This window comes from Mastigoproctus giganteus, chromosome 6 (genome assembly GCF_048544385.1).
Source record: "Mastigoproctus giganteus isolate SK-2022 chromosome 6, ASM4854438v1, whole genome shotgun sequence".
NCBI classification, from domain to species: domain Eukaryota; kingdom Metazoa; phylum Arthropoda; class Arachnida; order Uropygi; family Thelyphonidae; genus Mastigoproctus; species Mastigoproctus giganteus.
Genome location: NC_143580.1, coordinates 72,804,563 through 72,824,872, shown reverse-complemented (window position 1 = coordinate 72,824,872; position 20,310 = coordinate 72,804,563). Strand labels below are relative to the sequence as shown.

At 36.5% G+C, this 20,310-nt stretch overlaps 1 protein-coding gene across 4 annotated transcripts in view; it reads right to left on the bottom strand.

Annotated features, from left to right (window-relative positions):
* The window catches only part of Pask (PAS domain containing serine/threonine kinase), a 413,885-nt gene that overhangs the window by 305,328 nt on the left and 88,247 nt on the right, over positions 1–20,310 (bottom strand). For 2 of the 4 annotated variants that reach the window (XM_090376047.1, XM_090376046.1), the window contains exon 2: positions 15,715–15,822. The exons of the other annotated variants lie outside the window; for them this stretch is intronic. In XM_090376047.1, coding sequence (XP_090232173.1) covers positions 15,715–15,717 — 3 coding nt within the window. In that variant the 5' untranslated portion in view covers positions 15,718–15,822. The remainder of the gene's footprint in view (positions 1–15,714; positions 15,823–20,310) is intronic. 4 annotated transcript variants of the gene reach the window in all.

Sequence of the window (20,310 nt, the reverse complement as noted above, 5' to 3'; positions counted from 1 at the left end):
TTAGTCCACGAAGAGCAGTGTCCATTGATTACCACTCTCTGCCTTCTCCCACTCAACCATCCCTTTATCCATGGCAGCAATTTGCCTCCAATGCCACACTGCTCCAATTTGTGCAGCAGTATCAAAAGCCTTTCTAAGATCCAAATATATGATATCAAAATTATTCTTTGCATCCAGTTCCTTTGTGACTACATCATAGTATCCAATCAAATTAGTCAGACAAGACTTCCCCTTAACAAACCCATGCTGTGTCCGAGCTATAACTGAAGTCTTGTCTAGATGATCCTGTAATGCTTCTTTAACCAGTACCTCCATTTATTTCCCTGGAACAGAAGTTAAACTAACAGGTCTGTAATTACCTGTGTCTCCCTTTGATCCTCCTTTGTGGATTGGCGTCACATTTGCACATCTTGTTTGCACAGCTGTTCCCTGGACTTCCTGAGTCCAGGGAAGCTCTCATAATTATGGCTAAGGGTTTGTTTACTTCCTTTGCCGCCTCCTTTAATATAACTGGATAGATCCCATCCACCCCAAGTGCCTTTCTTGTGTTTATCTTCAACAATTTCTCCTCCACTTTACTCTCAGTTATTACAAAATTATCTAGCTTACTGCCAGAATAGAATACACCTCTGGCATTCCCCTCTCTGAATAACTCCTCATGTGTGAATGTGTATGCAAAATATTTATTTAGTTTGTTAGCTACCTGAGCAGGATCATCAACAATTGAACCATAGATATTAAGTGGACCAATCTGATTCATCCCCTTCCTTCTAGAGTTTACATAAGTAAAGAACTCTTTGCTGTTTTTCTTTGCATCCTTTGCAAAGATTTCTCGTAATCTTAATTAGCCTGCCTAACCTCCTTTGTAACTTGGTTACAGACCAGCTTAAGGCGCCGCCGTAGCCAGGTGGGCAGAAGCAGCAGTGCGTAGCACACGCTGCTTGATTGGACCGGGGTTCGAGCCCGTGCCCACCAAATACGGAGGATGCGGAAAGGTCAGGGAATGACCACCGCATGTCCCTGGAGCAATATGGCCTTGGTTGCTAATGCTCCTAAAAGCCAAATAACAAACAACAACAAACAGACTAGCTTATGTCTATCATAGGCTTCTGTGTCATATGTTAATTTCTATGTATCCCATGCATTTTTCTTTTCAGAAACGATCCAACATCACCACGGGATGCAAGGTGAGCACTCAGACACGACCGGGTAGCTAGGATAATACATCTGACATCCATTTAGGCCTAAATATTGAACAATATTTCTTTGTTGGTATGTCAGATGAACTAGGATAGTTCGTCTGACATCCATTTAGGCCTAAATCTTGAACAATATTTCTTTGTTGGTATGAAAAACATAGAAGCTTCCAAGATTAGTTCTTTGAATGCTTCCCATTTTGAATTTGCTGTTGGTTCCACTGTATAGAATTTAAACACTGTCTCAGACCACAGTAGTCACCTTTACAAAAGCGAAAACCCTTCCCTTTACCCTTGATGGTAGTTACCTCTTTGAGTAAGTCCCATTTCAGCACATTGTGATCACTGTCACCTAGTGGTTCCTTTATCTGCAGATTCTTGATGCATGAAGAATCATTACGGATAATCAGATCAAGGGTATTACTCCCTCTAGTTGTCTCCCGAACATGCTGCTGTAGAAAACAATCATCCAATAAATCCATAAAAGCCTTGCTAGTGTGTGAGTGACCAATCCACAAATTCCAGTCAATATCCGGTAAATTAAAATCCCCCATTATAAGACACTAATTTTCTGAGCCACTCTATTTCTCTGCACAATTGCTATAAATAATTAATTATAAATTAATTAATAATTATAAATTAAATTTATTAAATAAATTAATTAAATATTATATAAATAATAATATATAAAAAAGAAAATAAACAACCTGTCCATTTTCCTCTTCACATAGGTAACTATCCAATTGACTTTTGAATTTCCCAAACCCTAAAACTCAACTGCCTGTGGAGTTAACTTATTCCACTAATTAACAACTTCCTACAATTTAGTCTAAATCTTTTATTCTGCAACTTAAATTTACAGCCCCAAGTACTGGAATCATTTATAACAGTTAAAATTGTTCATTGTTATAAATTATTTGCAACCTCTCATCAGGCACGTTACTCATCTTTGAGCCCTTTCTCTTTCAAGCTGCTCGATGTCTCTTTTTTAAGTATAGTTTCTATACCTGGACAGAGTATTCCAGGTATAGAAGTCATATGTAGTGCATATATGGTGGGAATATGACCTCTCTCTATAAGCAAAGTTGAATAAATCATTGGTACGATACAATGGGGCCATTCTTTGCTACGTATCTAACTGCATGGAGTAATTCTGCATTCATCATTTGTATCAAATGTAAAGGACGATGCAGTAATGTTTTACAATGTTAAGCAGGTACATGGTTTAATCCCTTTTTATACAAAACATCCTCTGGTTAGAATCACGTTGTTTGATAGTGATTCTACTGCTGTGAGGGAAATGACTATAATTATGTGAATTATCTGTGTACTGTATCTGTATTGAAATGCTCCAGACATGATGACAAAAGTAATGAGAATTGAACAGCTTAACACAAAATAAATAGGGGGAAAAAATGGCTAATAAGAATGCTAAACTGCTCTATCAAATTAAAAGAGACAAAAAATTACTTTAAAAATTAATGCACCTTCAGTTAACACTATCATTTTGTAAGAATGCTTATACAGAAGTAAAACTTTGTCCAGCAGCCATCTATGAATATTTTCTCTTCACCACACAAAAATCCAGAATACAAGCAGTATATGATAGGTTCCTGTTTTTATATTAGTAAAGGCATATGTGACAAATTTTAAGTTACAACCTACATGCTCACGTTCATGTAGAAACTGTTACTAGTAGCATCATCTTTTCATGTGAAAAGTAAGCATTCTGTTTATTTCACAAACGTGGTCATAAAAGGGAGGTAATCATTTTTGACTTGATAGTTCTTATTAAATACATGATATAGCATTTATTACTCTTCCCCCAACACCCACCCTCCTCTTGACTTCCTGGTTCATTTCTTTTACTTCCTCTTCTCTTTCCTGCTTGCCACTTAATAATGCTGACTACTTTAGCTGCACCTTGAACGCTTGGATTTCTTTATAAATTGAAAACAGATACACTGTTATATCTTTTCTTTTCTTTTTTTTGCACTATCTTTGTTTATTTACCACTGGTTTATTTGAGACCCAGAGAAAAATTTGTTCATCTTATAGAATAAGCTTAAGAATAGGCAAAAATAATTTTTCACAATCCATTCTTTGCTCCCAGTTCGTATCACTTATAATTTTTCTCTATAAATGTACATATCGTTTATCTCTTGACTTTAGGTTGAATCACTGAGGGACCTTATTTATTAAGTACATTGTACATCAATATACTGCTGGTCATCGAAGTAAGCATCATCTTCTGAATAATAAATAATGATTGCACATGTAGTAATGCTAATTATATTCAACCATGTTTATCTTAATAAATTTCATTTACTGTATTAATATATTTCATTTTAGTGGGCAGCCAGAGAAAGTATTACTTATTCTACAATATATTACTACAATTATATTATCTTTGAACTTTCCTTTTCTCCCAATTTAAAGTCCATTACTAAATGGAATGGAGATAGTATGAACTATGCTGAATTGTGGGGGTGAGGCAAGACCCATTAATTGGAAGGGCGAGTGCAAGATCGGAACAAATCTACATTCATAAAACAAAGTAAAATTATAATGATGTTATAACATGGACATACCTATAAGATGACTACTTGATTTATTAGTATTAGTGGTGCCAAAATGATGCAAGGAAGCAAGCTTATTCATCATTAGCCATTTAAAAAAAAAAATATATATATATATATATATATATATATATATATATATATATATTATCAAAGTAGCCAATTCCACAACACCAGGCAGAACTTTGTTCCAAAAATTAATTACTCTCTAGCCAAAAGCAAATTTTCTCACATCTGCAATCATCCTTTTCCAATTTACAATTTCCTTCTACAACGAGACAATCGTCTCCAAGGTACCTTGCATTTATTAAGGTTAAAACTCAACTGACACTTTCAGTTAACCTTCCCAATTTATCCAGGTTTTGTGGAGTAGAATACTCTGATTACTCTCATTAACTACCTTTGTATCACAGCAAACTTACATATTAAACTTGATATGGGTTTATCAATGCATCATTATTAAGTATTAAAAACAGTAAGGGCTTCAATGCCAAACCCTGAGGGACTCACTAATATCATTACTCCATGAAGAGAGAGAGAGGCAATTAATCAGGGTTATACCTAGACTGTTTTTTTTTTTTGGAGGGGGGGGGGGGTTACAATGATGAAATATGTGATTGTCAAAATTTGAATTAACATCAACAAAACACACAGAATTTATTCCAACTTGCTCACCACTCCTGTGTCTTACCACTTCTTATTTCTATCTCTTTATCCATTGTAGTAACTTGCATCTAATGTCACTCAATTTCGATTTGTATAGCAGTCATTCATATGAAACAGAATCAAAAGCTTTGCTGAATTCAAAGTAGATGGTGTCAAAATTATTTTGCAACTAATTCCTTTGTGATTACCTCACAGTAGCTAATAAGACTAGTCAGGCAAGAATGCCCTGTAACAAATCCATGTTGCGATTGCTGCATAACTGTGTTCCTGTAAAGATAATCCTGCTAATTATGCATGCCATTGCAAATAGGAGTCATCTGCACATCTGTAATCTATCGAAATCTCCCCTAAACCCAAGGATGCACTCGTAAATATGGCTGAAGGCTTGCTTTCTTCTTTCCTGCTTATTTCGATATAACTGGATAGATTCCCTCATTTACTTTTTGCTTCAACACTTTCTCTTCCAGTTGCTATAAACCATGTGATTTATGATAACTTTGCAGATTAGTAGATTTAGGTGAGTGAGATGTATATGCCCAACATGTGCCCATGCTAAAACTACTTCTTTGTGCCTATTTGCTCTATAACTGAATGTCATAGTTGTGGTTGCTATTTGATTTGAAAAAGTTTATTATTTATTTGTGCCTGCCTGGTTTGAAGCCATTTATCTTTATAAGTTCTCATTATATATATTATCACTATATTATCATTATACAATCTGTGTAAGGTAAAAGTGTTGAACTATGTTTGATGTAGTTAGATCTCAATATTAGTAATGATGAATGATGTAAGAAAACAAGCTTATAGACATCAGCAAAAAAAAAAAAAAAAAAAACCCTCCCCATTTCACCTCTCCAATAGTTTGTCTAGTTCTTCCTTGAATTTACTCAAACTATCTAATTTCACAACAAGCTTGTTCCAACAATCAACCACCCACTGACTGAGACAAATTTCCATACATCTATTCTGCAACCATCCTTCCTCAATTTGAATTTATATCCCCTCATAAGCACAGTCTGAGTAAGAGGAAGAACCCCATCAGCACGGAGTTTGCTGAAGCTGTTTAGAGCCTTAAACACTTCAATCAGATCACCTCCCAGGTGCCTAGCCTCCAGACATTGCAATTTGCAAAACTGAACACTTTCTTGGTAACAGCACCCCTTTGGTCTCCTCACCAATCTCAATGATCTTCTCTGTACCCATTCCAGCAGCTCTACATCTTTCTTAAAATGAGGTCAAAAAACCTGCATGCAACATTCAAGATGTGGCCAGACCACTGCCTCCTTATCTATCAATCACCTTATCTCTGCAATTAAAATTCTTGTATATCATTGACAAAAAACCATGAGCTATCTAAGCAGAGTGGGTGAGCAAGACAGGCTGCAAAGATAGCTCACAGGGTTTTATCAATGACTGTTCACAGAACTTTAATATATGACTGCACAATTATCCCCAGCTATCTTTCATTTTTCACTATCCTCACCCAGCTAGACATTATAAAAGAAAACACTGAAAATGACAATGCCAATATTGAACCTCTGTTTACTTAGAAATAGCACCATCTAAAAGCAAAAACAATAAATGCCCAGGTTTTGACCATTTAGAGGTTGAGATTATCAAAAAATTAGCAGAAATAGCACCAGACAAATTAATAGCACTACATAATAACTGTATGACAAAGTACATTCCCAAAAATACGCAAAAAAGGCTGTGTTAAGGTTAATTCTCAAAAACCCGAGAAACCGGCCTGATCCCAAATCATATAGACCAATAGCCTTACTCCCTGTACTAGGGAAAATATACGAAACTATACAGAAGCAGGTTAACATTCCAACAATCAGTATGGTTTTAAGCAGGACAACTCTATGGAGGATGCCATGCACCACCTACTGACAACAGTTAAAAACTCAGAGGAGAAATATATGCTGGCAATTTCTATTGATCTTTGGTGGGCATTTAACTCACTCTGGTGGCCTAGTGTCGTTAGAAGACTCCGCCAGGCAAATTCATCACAAAAACTCTATACTCTATAAGGTAATAAACAGCTACCTTACAGACAGAAGTGTCTCAGTACGCACAAAGTTCCAGGAATTGACACACCCCGTGAATAAACGCTGCCCACAGGGTTCAGTTTTGGCCCTTTCTTCTGGAACATTGTTCTGGATCAATTTCTGGCCCTGGATCTGAGCCACGTGGAAAGCCTGGGCCTTGCAGGTGACATGATTTTTTTTTGTAACACACGACATGCGAGTGGTTGTAGAGCAAAGATCAAATGCTGCCTTCTTGCAGCTGCAGGAGTGGGCATAAATGTGCATGCTTCAAATATCATCTGAAAAAAAACCAAAAAAATACTTATAAAAAGCAATTTGGACTTAAGAAGATGCCCACAAATCAAAATTAACACAACTACTATAAAAATGGTAACAGAACTAAAATATTTTGAAGTGGTCTTTGATTCCAAATTAACTTTTTATCTCCATTTGACCTACTTGGCTAAGAAAGTGAAAAATTATGCAGGTCTAATAGCCAGGATCAGTCGAGCAGACTGGGGCTCAAAAGAAATATTCTTGAAATCGTATACCCTGCAATGTTCCTACCCATTATCACCTATGGAGCCGGTGCATAATTCACCCACTTGGCCATAGTAAGAAATAGAAATAAATTAGAATCAATACAAAGGACAATACTTCTCACTATTACCAGAGCATGTCGCACAGTAAGCATACCTACGTTGCAGTTGCTGGCTGGAGCTCTTCCACTTTACCTGGAAGTAGCCAAAAGAGGCTTATATTATAGACTTAAAAAGGGCATACCCACAGAATTTCTGGGGGCAGCCCTTGATACAGCTAACATCTTCAAATGCTGAAGGAAAAAGAATAGCCACAAAGTTCCATGAGCTATGGAAAGTGGGAGCAGGAAACCAGAGGTCTGGTTACCAAAAGGTTTCTGCCACGGGTGGCAATGGTTAGCCCAAAGCCATCTAAGTGGTATGCCCCTGGACTTACTACAACATTTATATTAAAAAGTCACAGCTCTCTAAAGGGAGAACTAACCTCCTTAGGGCTGACTGATGACCCAAAGTGTACCTATGGCGAGAGAGTTAAGACTAGGCACACATTCTATATGGTTGTATAATTTATGACATTCCCAGAACACAGCTAATAGCACAGATTGGTCCCCTTCCCAGGGTAAAAGAACATCTATTCATCATAGAAGAGGAAAATTAAAAGCCTTTACATCCTTCACACAGAAAGTATTTGAAAGGCACAGAACTATCCAAAGAATGGCACTTCAGCCCCCCAGCAAATAAACAATAATGAATAGTTAAAATTGCCCACATTTCCCACCATGCCCAGAAGATGACTTAAAAAAAAAAAACTATCAGGATAGCAGTATTCTGCAGCCTGACAGAAACCTGACATGACAAAACCGGACTGCCCTGGGTACTCCCCAGGACTACCCTGCCATGTGTAGGAACCTTGGGTCCCACACCAAATAAGTAACCATGTATGGGGGGGGGGGAGATGCACAGGCAGACAGGGAAGCAGATTAGCTGAAAAGCTATCAGTAAGCTAGTAGCAAGAGGATGCAATGTAGAATGAAAGAAGAATGAATAAGAATGAAAGAGAATACATAGGCTGGGCACTGAGTGAATTAGTAATTATGGTTAAAGGAAATAAATAGCAGTTTTGGTGAAAGAAAGAGTGACCTAGTATGAGGGAAAGGGAGAGTAAATGGGGATGAGTGTAAGAGCAAATGTAACTGGCAGAAAGAATACAAAGTTAATAATAACTTACATTACTTTATATATACTAACAAACATTTACACCATAAACAAACATTTACAACACAAACACCATCAATGCATTCTCTCCTGGCCTGCAAAAACTTGCGGTTAGGCCTACATCACAACTGTAATAACAGAAACAAATAGAAGTAAGTTGAGGTGCCCAGAGAGTGAAGTGCAAAAGTCAAACAAATGAGCTGAAAGCCAGAAGAATGAATGAGAGTGCAAATGTGTGAGAAAAAGACCACAAATCATAAATGCTACAGTTGCATATACACTAACCCTAGTTTTAATCTTTTATATTCTTGCTTATTTAGCTTAACTATTGTGCATTAGTATTTAAATTTACATTACACATAATTGCATTCCACCTGGTGTGTGAGAAAAAGATGAATCAGTGAGTGAAAAAAAAGAAAAGAAAAAATGTGTGTGTCTGTGTGTGTATATATATATATATAACCTAACAGGGAAAAAAAAATATATAAAATATAGGAACAAAGTATTTAAAAAAATATATATATAGAATGCAAGTAGAGCAAAATGCAAATTATGAATGAAGTAAATGCCTCTCTCTCACCCACCCACCCCTTTTGCTTCGTGGGTTCCACACTGCCAGCTAACATATTCCACCCCCAGAGCGGGATGGACAGGACCTTCCTACCGGATTCAACACTACATAGACCTGACAACCATCACTGATGAAGACATACTGCAGCTTTGCTGCTGACACGCCATTTGGAGGTCTGAACTGGGTACTATAATCCGGTTCCCTTTAAACCCCATCCCCAGGTAGGGGATGGAGGAGTAGGATCTCGTTTCCTCCCGCCCTGCCTCCCCATATCTTATCGTCTCCATCTTTCTACCTGTTTCCCCCTGTCTTCAGTCTCCCCACCCCAACTCTAACTAAACCGACTGAGTTCCCTAACAATGCTGCCAAATTCTAATCAATGTCTAAATTCTACCGCTTTCTTGTAAATATCTTTCAGCCAAATCCTAGCTAGTAATCCCGGGTTAATTTACCAACTGTGTGGTACCCCCCTCAGGTAGGCAACAATGAAAAGACCTAGGGGGAGGTCATTCCATGTCAATTGGCCTAGGGGTCCCTGCTTGACCATCTTCAATTTTGTTGAAACTTGGTGTGGATGTTTAAATAGGTTTCAAATGAAGCTGTGCAAAATTTCAGTTCAAAATATAGTATGTTTGAGGCACGAGCACCTTTTTTGTGGAGGTCAATTGTGTTATGTGGAATAAATCACAAAAAATTTTCAAAGTTTTAATAAAGTGTTATTGTTGCACAACAGTAACACTTTATTAATGTGTATTAGTGAGAGGTACTGCTCTGAAACTTGGTATACATAGTTAACTTTTGGCAGAGAATGCAAAACTTTTGGTGATCAGGCTCAAAAACCTTTGCATTTTTTACAATGCAGTCTAAAACTGGCACCAAAAATTTGTTGCAACAAATTTAAGCACAACTTTTTTGAAAGTCATAACTTTGAAATAAAAACCTTTGGTACCCTCTTCTTTGGACATTCCATTTACCAAGTGCATGAATTCAGCTTAACTAAATACCAGCTCTTATACTTGTTTTCTGGCTGAGATATTTTCCTTCAAAGATTGACTCAAAATTTGAAAGTCAAATCTGACCTATCTTAAGGTGGAACACCTTCAATTCTCTCATTTTTTCCACCACTGGAAAGAGCAGAGTTTCAGCTACAAGGATCATGGTTTATCTGTTTTGTGTCTTTGCACTTAAGGCCTTCATATTAAGCCTAAACATCAGGTAGTTTTATGTGCCGCACTGTTATTTTGTGAGATCTTTTTTGTTGCAGAACACTTCCTTAATCCTGCCTAATGTTTAAAATAATCTAGAAACAGGGTGCATTCTAGAATTCTGGAATATTCTAGAAGAATACCCAAGAATTATAGACTATTCCAGAACATTCTTAAATATCAAAAAAAACCAAAAAAAACTAATGAACATTCTAGAACTGTGGAATATTCTAGAATCATACAAAAAAAAGTATAAATAACTGATATTTGAACCATTCTGTTATTAATGTGTTCTATCTTCATGATGAACAGTTTGTTTATTTTGTTCCTCTATTTTTTATTATTTGACTGTAATAAAGTTAATTATGTTTTCATTTCTTGCAGAAACGTCCACTTATTAGTCAGCATGAAAGCCATGCAATCAGAAGATTTTGCTGGAGATAAGCTGAACTTATGCACCATCAGTCATATGGATAATTCTAAATGTCATGTGCTATCCTATACATGCAAAACTGTTTTTTTTTTTTTTTTTTTTTATGAATACCCCAAACATGAGAGAAATTAGAACCTGCAATACTTAGTACCGTGCTTGGGTTGGAGGTAAAGAAGACGAAAGAAGATATCTGTTGATATTAGATCTGAACTTCTGTAGACTGTAATTTTCAGGAAATTGGAAGGAAGACTGTTCCAGAAAAACGGCAGTTGAATGAATAAACAAGGAAGATGAAAAAATTAGGTTCTGTGAGTTTGAAGTAGGAGGCTGGCTGGAGGCAGCACGTGTTCGGACTGTTTTGAAAGAGAGAGAGAGAGAGCGGTTATTACAGAAGCCAATTCAGAAGAACACCGCCCATGGAAGTATCTGTAGAAAAGGCAGGCAGCAGAAACAGTATGTCTACGAGACAGAGAGTGGAGAGACTGTTAGAGAGGAGTCATTAATTAACCTAATTGCCCTCTTCTGAATGGAATCTAGAAGCCTGAGAAAGGTTTTGGGGGCACCGGCCCAGATGTGGGAACAATATTCCATGGTAGAGCGGATTTGCGATTTGTACAGAGTGAACAGCTGTTTGGAACAAAAGTAACATGGACGGCGAAAGAGAAAACCAAGTTTTTTAGATGCAGAGGAAGCAATATTTGTAATGTGCTTGTGCCAGGAGAGATTAGAAATCGGGATAATCCCCAAAAGAGATATATCAACTTGCCTGGAAATCGGAATGTCACCAAAGATAAGCATAGGAGCAAAAGAATCCTTTTTGCCAGATATAAGATAAGACTGAGTTTTAGAAGGATTGAAATCAACTAAGTTGTCTTTGCCTCACTGGAGAATTACTTGGAGATTGGCATTTAAGGAATTGGTAGCAGATATTCAAGAAGTTGAAGCTGATTGAGCAGAGCAAGGTTTTTCAAAATGGAAAGTGGAATGTAATGTGCTATCATCAGCAAAACTATGGGTAGGATTTCCAATCAATAGAAGAAGGTCAAAGTAGTCAAAACTGGGTTAAAATTATTTAAAAAATTTGAATTTGAAGAACAACAGCTGATAGGTCAACGTTGTCGATTGAAGAAGACACAATTTGTCCGCATCATGAAGCTTTGCTTTTAACAAAATTTGAAATTTTGCAGCACTCATGTTGCTGCAATCCTTTCCAGAAGAAAAATCATATGGTGAAAAAAAGTTTACAACCAATTGATTTGTCAATGGCAGACTATCTGAAAGACCTAACAAAGGTAGACATAAAACTAGGCCAGTGCCCATCATGCCGAAAAGCAGCAACAGAACATCAACTTCATCTGGATCAGACCATGATGACAAAATGTACGTGACTGAAAGCTTGAACACAAGTTTGATGGCTATTGGTATTTCTCCTCTGAAATTTCAGTGAATGGTAAGAGAGACTTCACAAGGCTATGCCAAAAGGAAGGCAAGTCAAGTACAAGATTTAATTGCAGTAAAACTGCATCTATTGGTGGCTTGGATCCAAATGACATCATGGAGCCAAGTGCAAGTCATGTGGAAATTGCTTAGATTACAATGAGCTGCTGAAAGAAATGAAAGAAAAGTTGATGGTATCAAGTCATTCAGATAAACTTCAAATATTAATATGAGCTTCAGTTAGTTGGTCCATAAAGAAAACAATGGAAGAGTTTAGTGTAATGTCTCAGAAAGAATGGTCAAGAAAGCTAGAAAACTTAAAGCAGAAGAAGAAACCAAAGCCACACCTGGAAAAAAGCTTTCTGAACAAGTAAAGCAAAAGATGATGGAATTTTTTGAAGATGATGAATTTAGTTGGATATGTCCTGGAAAGAAAGATTACATTTCTATTAGAAACGCAGATGGAATAAAAATGCAAATGCAAAAGCGACTACTACTCAGCAACTTGACAGAAATGTTTATAACTTATTGAGATAGAAATGGACCTGACATTGGATTTGCCAAATTTTGTGGACTTCAACCCAAGTGGTGTGTCACAGTTGGTGCACCAGGAACACATTCTGTATGTGTATGCACAATCCATCAAAATGTCAAGTTAATTGCTAGTAGCAAGTCCTGTTGAATGTGATCACAAGGTTCTCATTGGTAAAACAGTCAGTAATTTGGAGTCAAAAGATTGTATGCTTCGTTGGTGTGAAAAATGTCCAGGAATAGACAAATTAAAAAGTTTCTAGAGAATATTTTTGAAAACAATGAACCAGAAGATATTATTGAAGTAAATGGATACACACTGGCAGAAATACACTGGACACAAAGCAATTAACAACAGAAGATTTTATTAAAGAGTTGAGTACAAAGATATTTAACTTTTCCTGTCATCACTACCATTTGACGTTAACAAAAGAAGGCCTAATGACAGGAGAATTGGTCTCATCTTGATGGATTTTGCAGAAAATTATTAATTTGTTGTGCAAGATGCTGTTCAAGGGTTCCACTGGAAGAATAACCAGGCTACATTGCATCCATTTTTCATTTATTACAAGGATGTTGAACTTCAGAATATAAGTTTCTGCATAATCAGTGACTGCCTCTGACATGACACAATTGCAGTGCATGTTTTTCTAACGAACTTAATTGAATATTTGAAGAGTTTCATGACAGAAATCAGGCACATTTACTACTTCAGTGATGGTTCTGCAGCTCAATACAAGAATTTTATTAGCTTGTGTCATCATCAGAAGGATTTTGAAATCAGTGCTGAATGGAATTTCTTTGGCACTAGCCATGGCAAGTCACCATGTGATGGAACTGGTAGAACAATAAAACGATTGGCAGCACGTGCAAGTCTCCAATGCCCGGTTGAAAACCAAATCCTGACACCAAGAAACATGTTTGAATTTTGTGACAAGCATGTGACTGGAATAAAATCCTGTTTTGTTTCTAAAGATGAAATCGAGCAAGTAAGGCCATTTCAAGAGAAAAGATTCATAGACAGTCATACTATTGTTGGAATAAGAGAATATCATCACTTCATTCCTATTGATGCAAGACAGATTAGTGTTTGCAGAGTATCAAATAACACACCATCATCATCATTTATAGATCATGTAGAGCAGGCTAGTGCAACCAATATTTAATATGTGCCAATTGTTAATTTAATTGTCATAAATACATTGCCTGTATTTATGACAATAATTGGTGGATTGGAAATATTTGTGAAATTTCATTTGAAGAACATGATGGGCTTGGAAACTTGCACTAAAGAAACCCATGCAATTTCTTTTCTTGCCATTTGCATCCCCATTATAAAAAATACAGATCTTTTTGTGCACTGGCAAATTTCATGGATCCTCATGGAGCAGCTCACTCATTTCACTGGCCTGCTAGACAAGATGTCTGCTGGATTCCTGAACAACAAATTATTGCCAATCTTCCAGCTCCAAAAACAACAACAATGAGATGACAATATAGCTTACCTGAAGTAGTAATATTAACCATCAATGAAAAATTCCAGTCCATTATGAAGCAGCGATTCAATATCTTCACACTCACTTGCTTATTTCAAATTGTATTGTGTTTTAAATAAATTTTGTTGCAGTTATAACTTCTTTCAAGCTTAGAAACCAACAGAACATCATCTCTATGCTTGGAATCCTGAATAAAAACCACTTTTCAGGCTTGGGAACTTGCACTAAAGAAACCCATGCAATTTCTTTTCTTGTCATTTGCACCCCCATTATAAAAAATACAGATCTTTTTGTGCATTGGCAATATATCCTTTCTCCTTAAACCAAAGGGCAGTGTAATTGCAGAAAATTTCATTCTTGTAAATGCAATAGTTCTGTCCTTATTGAGGTGTGAAACTTCACCATCAAATAAGTATGCAAATATTATGTGGAAAATATAAACTGTTTAAGGCCATTTTTTAGGCCTTAAGTAGCAAGACACAAAACTGAAAAACCATGATTCTTGTTGCTTAAAACCTGCTCTTTCCAATGGTGGCAAAAAATAGAGAATTGAAGGTGTCCCACATTAAGATATTTGCTCCTAAAGATAGGTCAAATTTTGAGTCTATCTTTGAAGGAAAATATCTCAGGGAGCAAACAAGTTTAAGAGCTCATATTTAGTTAGGCTGAATTCATGCAGATGTTAAATGGAATGGCCAAAGAAGAAGGTACCAAAGGTTTTCATATCAAAGTTATGACTTTCAAAAGTCTTGCTTAAATTTTTGCAACATATTTTTGGTGCCAGTTTTAGACTGCATTGTAAAAAATGTGAAGGTTTTTGAACCTGGACACCAAAAGTTTTGCATTCTCTGCCAAAAGTTAACTAGGTATACCAAGTTTCAGAGCACTATCTCTCAATGTTGTGCAACAGTAACACTTAAAAATCTGAAATTTTTTTGTGATTTGCTACGCATAACAAAAGTGACCTCCACAAAAAGGGTGCTGGTGCCTCAAGCATACGATATTTTGAACTGAAATTTTGCACAGCTTAATTTGAAACATGTTTAAACATCCACACCAAGTTTCAACAAAATTAAAGATGGTCGAGCAGGGACCATCTTCAAAATTAAGCCACTTGACATGGATTCACCCATGGTTAACTGGCACTGAGATATAATGTTCTTGGAGCAGTGCAGACAGCTCATGGGATTTTTAACAATGATATACAGGAATTTTGGCAACAAGTATAACGAGATGATTATTCCATTGTTTAAATCAATGGTCAACCTTGAGTATTTCATACAGGTCTGGAGGCCTAATTTTATTAAGGATATGGATCTGTTGGAATGGGAAGAGAAAAGAAATGATAACAGTGAAAGGAACAAAAGGGTGCTCTTACCAGGAAAGCTTCAGTTTGTAAACTGCAGTGTGTAGACATCAGGCACCTATGAGATCTGATTAAGCTCAATGCTGATGAAATCTTCCTGTTCCTTATGTTACACACTTAGGTTACAAATTTAGGAAGGATGGTTGCTCTCGGCCAGCATTTTATTTTTTTTTGATTTACTAAATTTCCAAATATTGAAATATATGGAAATTTGGTTATATTGAAAAAAGTTGTCCTCTTTTTGGACAACATCTCACACAAGAAAAGAACATGTAAAAAAATTCAGTATCACAACTCTTGATTCAACAAGATAGAATTTTTTATTGGTTTCATGATAATCGTAGGTGCTTATACCTTGAATATGGATAGAACCAACAAACTATCATGATGACTGATACTTTTGTTTGGTTAAAATCCAAAGTAAATAGCAATAATCAATGGTGAGCTTACCATACTGAGAGGACGTCGCTGCAGGAGGGTCTATAAAGAGTACAGGGTGGCCTGTTCAGGTGTATGTGCAGGGGGATGCAGAATTTGCAGGCTTGCCTCTGCTGATAACTGTATTAAAGGAGTCATTCAACTATTTTTCATTTAAGCAGTAGGATGTGTCATATTTAATTATACAGAAACAATCCAGGGATAACTGAATAATTGAAGTGTTGCATACAATCATGCATAGTTTCAATTACATTTATTAGGATACAAGCAATTGCAATATGCTCAGCAGATTACAAAAGTATATAAATCTGAATAAAGAACATTTTTAGAATTTAATGCAATTTTATCACAGCATTTAATAGAACTTGCCATATTAAGATACTGTGTATTTAAAAATACAAAAAAAAAAATACCCAAACTATTCTTACTAGGATCCCTTATCCTGGAACATCCTATTAAAACAGCCTGGGCAATACAATAGTTTTAAGCTTATGTAATTTATTACACATTACACTAGACAGCAAAAAATATATACACTTAACCAGTATTTATATATACTTTGTGTACTCAATCCAACAGTGTCATTGATTTTTATCTAGTGGCAATATTTTGATAGATATTGAAAGTTTCATGTTTTTGAAACAGTTATATTACATTGATGTTTGTTTTAAAGATTTCACTTTGATATTTCTTAAGTTTCCCCTTAAAACTCTCAACACGTTAAGTCTCATTACTTGCCTCAATTCCTTCAAAAAAATTGACTGTGCCCATTGCACCTTGAGCTTATGAGATTGTCAGCACTAATTTTGATTCACTTTCATTTGTCATCATATCATTATAGTCTTTACCATTGTCATTATAGTCTTTGTTGAGCACAGCATCTACAGTGTCACACTCTGTAGGAAGACCGCTAGTTAATAAGTTATCTTCGACTTGTACAAATTGATCGATGTTATCTGTATTAAAACCTACAATGTTGTTACGTATCAACCATTCAGATAATGGTAAGTTGCTTTCTTCGTTTCCATCTTCTTCATCTCCAATTGAAATTCCATTTGAATTTAATTTCGGTTTATTGAAGCAATTCAATATGGTTGTCGAAGTAATGTTGTTCCCCGCATCATTTAATAAATTTATAGCATTCAATATCGATATAGACTTGGTAAGTTTCTGTTCTCTTTGACTGATCAGATGTAGAATTAGAAATCTTTTATAAAATCATTTCAAACTCTTGATTACACCTATGTCCATTGGTTGTAAAATTGATGTTGCATTGGGAGGCACAAACACTAGCTTAATGTTGGACAAAATTTGAATCTGGGGACGTGCAGGACAGTTATCAACTAACAAAAAAATATTTTCCTTCTTTTTGAACAGCTCCTTATTCCAATCATTTACTTATTGCCAAAAAATATCCAAAGTCATCCAAGCTTCCTTGTTTGCGGTGTAATCCACAGGAAGTTTCCTTATGTTTTTGAAACACCGAGGTTTCAACAATTTTCCGATAAGTGTTTTTTTTTTTTTTTTTATCAGTTCCTGTCATATTTGCGCATACGAGCGCTATCAAGCAAGCCTTTGATATTTTTTCCACTAACACATTTTTCCCCTTGGGAGGTTTTGCGAATTGAAAGACACTTTCTTTTGTTAGTAGACATGCTTCCGAAGAAAGGGTTCGTTTCTAACTTTTATTTTACTTTAAAATGATAAAATTATCTCCATACAATGTTCTTAGAAGTTCCGAAATGCATACAAAGTTCTTAGAAGTCCCGAAGTAGATTTATGGTTCAGTGAATACAATACAATACAATTTGTAAATAGTGTAATGTGACAAGCAGAACGGCAATGTACTATTGTATAGCTCCATCCCCGAAAGGACAAGGTCATAAACCGGCTGCTAATCCTGATGCAATGCAGGTGATCATAAAAGCTAAGTTGCCCTTTTCATTTTTGTCACCAAGAATTGGGTTTTTTGCGACCCCGAGCAATGAAGAATGTTTGCATAGTTAACAAAATTTGTTCGGTATATCCGTGTAGTACGCTTGTTATAACAGTGAGCAGTTGTATGGGAATACGCATAAATTGAAATCATTATGGCTTTTTGCTCGTTACAGCCGTGACTCATTATTTCCATGCTTGTTATAACCAAGTTCGACTGTATATATGAGCATGTAATATATATATATATATATACACACACACACACACACACACACACACACACACACACACACACACACACATATTCAATAGATATAGCATAAAATGGTACCTATCACGACAGTTTAAAATTCAAAAGAACAAAAAACAAATGTGGCAGTGAATATCTGCAACATACAAGGGACCCTATCATCCTCTATATAAAGCAAAGCTAATAATAATCATAATAATTCCATATTTACAAAATACAAAATCTTTTTTGTATTTTGAAAATATGGAAAGTTTTAAAAGTCTGTTGATCGAAAAGTTGTGGTTTATCCCAACATACCATGTCGGGATACACTTCAACTTTTCTCTGGTGCAGTGTTGCCAAGGTTAAAGACTTGACAATTCCCAATTTACCTTCTGGAGAAGAGTCATCAAAACTAGACGATAAATCTAGTGAATAGTAAGAATGGGATTACACCTCAGAAGCCTATTCAAGTAAAGTGCCACATTTCCCTAATTGGCAACAATTGGATGTCTTAGTAAGGGAGCTGCATATAACCATATCCAATGCAGAGCTCCAACATCTCACTTAAAGAGTTGAATCTAATGGATCCCAGCTGCAAGACTATGATTTTTACATAGAGGAAAATAAATATCACTTATGCATGTTTTTATACTGTTGAAGAATAACTGTGCTCTTGTTTCAACTTGGTAGATCTTTATGAAGAAACTGGCATTATACACAATCCAGAAGAGCAGAGTTTAATCCAGAAATTTTGGATTTATTGTATAACTGTTTATTACAGCATGAATATCCAAATAAAGGATATATCATAATATACTGATGTGGGGTACTTAAAATTAAAACTACTGTCAAGGATAAGAGGGAAGGGATTTTGCTTTTGTATAGTTTTTTAAATTCCTTTTAGCGGGGCCAAATGCAAATTCTAAATAGGAGTCATTTTGGAAAGTAATCACTGAAGCTGCTAAGCATTTTATACCATGTGAGAGATATAGTTTAAGCCTTTAGACCTAAACAGATACCAGATGAATGGAAGAGACTAATGAAAGAGAGAGGAAAATTAGATGGGATGATTATAAATCAACTGGAGATATGGAATCCTACAGTAAATACAAACTAGCCTGCAATCAGATCACTAAGTGGGTTACACAAGATAAAGCAGATTATGGGAAGTCCTTGGATAAGAATGCACAAAAAAGTAACAGGGAATTTTTTGCTTGTGTTAACACTAGAAGGAAGGGATTGAACAACATTGTTACACTAAATATGAATTGTATAACAATATATGATCCCATTCAGACTGCATCTATCTTCATGCATGTGGGAGATTTTAGGGACAAGAATGCCAGAGTATACCAAGTTATAACTAGGAGCTAAATGATTTTTTTAAAAGTGAGAAGAAAGTAGAAGAGAAACTGCTAAAGCCAAAAGTAAATAGAGCAAGTGGGACTAACAAGATTTATTCAATTACACTAAAAGCAGCAGCAAAAGAGGTAAGTAAACTCTTAGTGACAAATGGGCCTGGAGTACTGGGGTCCATAGTTTAACAGATATTTATTTAAAGTATACCCAGTAAAATAAAATAAAATAAAATATTTCCAGAAGCTTTCGGAACTCGTGTCCCTTTCTCAACTGACAGAATTTTTAAATACATTACAAGCAAACTGTGGCACGTTACTCATTCGTCATTGTTGTAGCACGGACGTGTGCTGCCTTGCGCCAGTGATCATCCATCAATAAAACGGTTGTCTCCAGGATTGGATGTATACGCATGCCTTTCTGGCGATTTAATGCCTTAGGGTTGTTCATTATGTTTAGTGACTCTAGCCATAGGCGGTGGCGAAAGTGTCGCGCGTGGTCCACTATCTCAAAGTCGCGCTTGGGGTCAAGATCGTGGTTGGTAGCCCAAAAATGTTCTGCAAGCGCGGACTGGTCAGTTTCGGCAAGCCGGATTGCTCTGTCGTGTTCCGTGAGGCGATCCTGGAGACGTCTCGATGTCTCACCTACGTAGCAACTGTTACAGGCCCTACAGGTGATACGGTACACTACATTGCTGCGTAAGACAGGTGTGACAGGGGTCTTCACACTGGAGACAAGTGAACGTAGGTTCCTACCTGGTAATTGTACACATTTTATGTTGTAACTTCTCAGGATCTTCGAGATACGTCCTGACACTCCTGGATAATACGGAATGTAGGCGGATGATATGCCGACTTGCTTCGGAGGTCTTGGGTTGGAAGTAAGTTCTTGTGCCTGTAACAAGCATCTGTTTAGTACATGGGATGGATAACCGCATCTGGTTAAGTCCGCCTTCACACGGGAGATCTCGTTACGTCTAATTGTGTCGGTGCTGGAATGGCTCCAGGCCCTGGAGAACAGGGTGCGGGCAGTGCTACTGAGATGGCTTGGAGCGTGGCCGGACCCGTAGTTGGTGAATTGAC